The 4,807-nt window shown below is 34.7% G+C and overlaps 1 protein-coding gene across 1 annotated transcript in view; it reads left to right on the top strand.

Annotated features, from left to right (window-relative positions):
• The window catches only part of C2CD5 (C2 calcium dependent domain containing 5), a 101,334-nt gene that overhangs the window by 14,918 nt on the left and 81,609 nt on the right, over window positions 1-4,807 (top strand). The window contains 2 exon segments of the mRNA XM_023738097.1: window positions 1,911-2,006; window positions 3,198-3,353. Coding sequence (XP_023593865.1) covers window positions 1,911-2,006; window positions 3,198-3,353 — 252 coding nt within the window.

Raw genomic sequence — 4,807 nt, 5'->3', positions numbered from 1 at the left:
AACAAAGATTGTTACATTTTGTGTGTGAACTTTTTCATGGGTTTTTACAATAGAGGTCTCATACAATATTTGTCCTTTTGTGATTGACTTATTCACTCAGCATGATGTCCTCCAGTTTCATCCTTCAGTTATTTTTAAGATTGTAAAGCGGTCTTGCAACCAAAAAGTTTGAAAACTGCTAGGCTGAAGGTATAAGGCCTCATTAGATTAATAAATGGACTCATTCTTAACTGGCAGATGATTTTTCTCCAGGCTTGCATTTTGCTGCTATTTTACTTTTTTGACTTGGCAGTTCCCTGGTTAGTAGTTTATTATAACCAAGTAAGATGTTTGCCGAAGTTTATCTACAGGTATATTTATTGTGATGTTATTTACATTCTAGTATTATTTACTAGTATTTATAGTGGCAAAATAAATTGAAAAACAGGATATACTCAAGTAAATTGGGGAACTATAGACCATAGTGTTAGGGGAAGAAAAGCGTGTTTTCAGAAAACGCTTAGTGGCATATGGACCTGTGCATAATATCTTATGAATTGTAAAATTCAGGTTATGAAACTTGTTAGGATGATGCCATATTTGTTTAAAAACAAAAGAATTGCACATATGTGCCATCATTGGAGAAATTGGCAGAATATCTGATAAAATGTTTATCCCTGGATAGTTTCATTTTTGGATCATAATTATTTTTCTTCTTTTGCTTTTCTCATATTTTCTATAATGTACATGTATCGTTTTTATAATCAGGAAGTAAAATACAGTCAAATGTTGTATTATCAGTAAAAGAAGTCCCTGAAGAATTAATTTGGGCTTCAATTAAAGGCAGTATCTGTATGAATGCATGAATTTTCCAAACATTTTATATTAAATATGATGGGGCAATGATTAAGCGCCTGACTGCTAACCAAAGAGTCGGCTGTTTGAACCCACCAGTGGCTCCACTGGAGAAAAGACCTGGCAGTCTGCTTTCATAAAGATCACAGCCTAGGAAACCCTATGGTGCAGTTCTGCTCTGTCTTATAAGGCAGAATTGACTCAAAGGCACACAACAGTATAGATGGCAACTAATAACAACATTGTTTAACGTGTTCATGGGCCTTTGTTAAGAACATAATTTATTATTTCAGTGGGTAGATTAACAAGTCACCTTTCTTCGAAGATCTTCCCTCATAAGTGTGAATTCGATGTGAAATCAGGATAGTTAAATGAAAATATTTAGTAAATGTTCAGAGATAGGGGCTGAGTCATTCTTATTATGAGAGCATGTTCTGAAAATGCTTGTTCTTGGAATTCCTTAGCTTATTTAATTTCTGTTCATTGAAGCGAACAAAACTTCCTTTGTTTTAAATTACAGTTTTGCATTAGTTGTTAGGAGAATAGACTGTGGAATCCTAAGAATCTCACTTTAAACTCTGACTCTGCCATTTACTGTTTATCATAATAAACAAAACTACACAGTAAGTAAACTACACACACTATTTAATTTTCACAAAAATTGGTATGTTAATGCTACAGAAATTACCTAACTGGGTTGATGTGAGCATTATGAGATACTCCATGTAAAGCATTCACAACCTTATCTCTATCTCAGCTTATCAGTTATCTGTAAAATGCCCGACAAATATCAGCATCAGTTTAAATGGGGCTTCTGTCCAATTAGGCCTGAATCAAATTAAGTGGAGACTTGTGGTAAAAATGAAAATTGTTCAATCTCTAATACACACAGGTCTGCTTCAGAAAGTGTAATAAAGTAACAAACTACTTAGAATGAAATTAAGAAACAAAGGTAGCAATACTAGTGTTCTTGATAGGTTATTTTAAAATCAGTAATTGGAATTTATTTGCTTGATTATTTCATTGTACATTATTTTCCTAAAGTAGAAACTTATTTTTTCCTTTTGAATTTGTAGGTATTCGTGGGGAAATCAATGTAGTTGTCAAAGTAGACCTCTTTAATGATTTAAACCGATTTAGGCAGTCATCATGTGGAGTCAAATTCTTTTGTAGTAAGTAAATATGTTTTATTATTCATTTTAACAGAAGATTAAATAATTGCAAAATGTGGGAAATCAGACTAATGTAATAGCTATAATACTTTGATTTTAATGTCAAAGAGAAAATTGTTAATTTTGCAGGAGCTATTACTTTAGCTCTGGGGAATGTTTATCTGATGTGAGAATAAATTTTATGTAATTTTTACAAGGTCATAGAAATTTTTGTTAGAAAAATCTAGTGATAGTTTACTCTTAATATGGGACACTGAAAGATAGAAGCAGAGCACTATAGCTAAGCACCGTGCTGCTATCCAAAATTATATAGGCTTCCACTAGTATGGAGCCCTGAGAACTCAATGAAATGTGGGTCTGAACGGGCAAATCTGTACAGCTCATAGCCAGCCTGGATTAGTAGGGTGGTAAACCCTCCAAATCGTTGAGTTAACTTCAAGACGTCAAGATTGTTTTAAAAAACCTGAGGATGGAGAGGAGCTATTGGAATAGATGAATAGGTGACCATTCCCTTAATAGCCCAGCAGTATCTTAAGTGTCTATTTTAAGAGACTAGGTTGGTGTAAGTATTTTCAGGTTCTCCCTAATTTTAATCTGATCAGGTCTTGTTTAAATCCAGTGACATTTGGTGTTCTATATATTACATGAATCTATTAAGTATTACAGTGACTACTGAACCAGTTAGCCTTATCACCAAGAATTATTAGAAAGTGCAGGGCTGTATGACTCCTCCGGTTATGTCAGAAAGTGAACGGTTTGATTTAGGCTGCAGTATGTAGCGTACAGAAGAAGCACAGAGGGCTTTGAATGATTAAAGATTTTTGTATTATCTGCCTTCTACCTCTTTATGTAATAATCACCTAGCTGACTTTAATCCTGATTTTTAGAATTTTGTATTGAATGCTATCTAATGTAGTCTATAATTCCTAAATTATAAAATATAGTTTAGATTTACTATGCTTATATGAGAAAGATGAAAGGCCTCATGAAAGAAAATGATTATTTCTAAGAACAAAGTGGATCTTAGAAGATTATTTGACTGGAAGTATTATAATTACATTGAGATTATCACAGTAAAAGATGTTATTGTATTATATAGCCAGAAGGTAAGACCTTAGATGTACCTTTAAATAAAAAATGGAATTTGAACTTGTGATAAACAGATGTGTAATAGTTAATTTATTTTAACAGCAACATCTATTCCAAAGTGCTATAAAGCTGTGATAATTCATGGATTTGTAGAAGAACTTGTGGTCAATGAAGACCCAGAATATCAATGGATTGATAGAATTCGCACACCAAGGGCATCAAATGAGGCCAGACAGAGACTTATTTCTTTAATGTCAGGTATTTTTTAAAAAATAACTTCATTACTGATTGATTTAATGCTCTTAAAATATTTGTAAGTGTTTATGTTGATTTAATTTTAATTTTTTTGTTTAAAGCAGTATTTCCCTGTGTTTTGTGGAACTCTTTAAATTTGTGTTAATAAGTACACCATGAAAAAATGACTTTATGTTTAATGTATTTAGGAAATGAGTGAATCTTTTCCTTGGTGATTTTAATGTTAAAAGCTGTTCAGTGGTTCTACAGTTAATCACTTTTTAACTTTAACTCAGTGATTCTTAAACTTAATTGAGCACAGCATGTTTTTATTTGTACCTAATAAGTATTTTGGTGCTGTGGTGCAGCAGTGGTTAAGAGCTATGGCTGCTAACCAAAAGGTCAGCAGTTGGAATCCAACCAGCTGCTCCTTGGAAACTATAGGGCAGTTCTGCTCTTACCTATAGCGTCGCTATGAGTTGGAACTGACTTGATGGCAACTGGTTTTTTTCTTTTTTAGTAAGTATTTGCTAAATAAATAAAGCATCTCCCAGACCAGCTTTCTGTCAAATACCAGTTATAGAAATGCTGATTTTGAAATTATGTGGAGCGATGGGTATAGTGCATAATATATATCATCTCAGGAAAATGACTTGATAGATGCTATAAATAATATAAAGTGGCATTTAAGAACTAAGATTCTCTTTTGTAGTTATTTTTATTTTATTTTTTTATTGCAGTTTAGATGAAGGTTTACAGAACAAATAGTTTCTCATTAAACAGTATATGTTGTTTTATGACAATGGCCAACAACCCCATGACATGTCAACACTGTCCCTTTTCGGCCTTGGGTTCCCTACCACCAGTCTTCATCTCCCCTCCTGCCTTCCAGTCCCTGTCCCTGGAATGTTGTGCTTATCAGTCTCATTTTGTTCCAAGCGGCTGTCTAATCTTTGGCTGAAGAGTGAACCTCGGGAGTGACTTCACCACTGAGCCAAAAGGGTGTCTGGGGGCCATACTCTTGGGGTTTCTCCAGTCTCTTGTCAGGCCAGTAAGTCTGATTTTTCTTTGTGAGCTAGAATTATGTTCTGCATTTTTCTTCATCTCTGTCAAGCAACCTCTGTTGTGATCCCTGTCAGAGCAGTCAGCGGTGGTAGCTTGGCACCATATACTTGTACTGGACTCAGTCTGATGGAGGCTGTGATAGTTATGGTCCATTAATCCTTTGGGCTAATCTTTCCCTTGTGTCTTGTTTTCTTCATTTCTCTGTTACTCTCGAAGGGGTGAGAGCAGTGGAGTATCTTAGATGGCCGTTCACAGACTTTTAAGACCCCAAACAATACTCACCAAGGGAAAATGTAGAACATTTTCTTTATCAACTATGTTCTGCCAGTTGAGCTAGATGTTCCCCAAGACCATGGTCCCCACAGCCCTCAGCCCAGCAGTTCGGTCCCTCAGGGAGTTTGGATGTGTCTATG

This window comes from Trichechus manatus, unplaced genomic scaffold (assembly GCF_000243295.1).
Source record: "Trichechus manatus latirostris isolate Lorelei unplaced genomic scaffold, TriManLat1.0 scaffold00112, whole genome shotgun sequence".
Lineage (NCBI taxonomy): Eukaryota > Metazoa > Chordata > Mammalia > Sirenia > Trichechidae > Trichechus > Trichechus manatus.
Note: the sequence above shows the minus strand (reverse complement) of the source record. Positions and strands in the feature narration are given on the sequence as shown.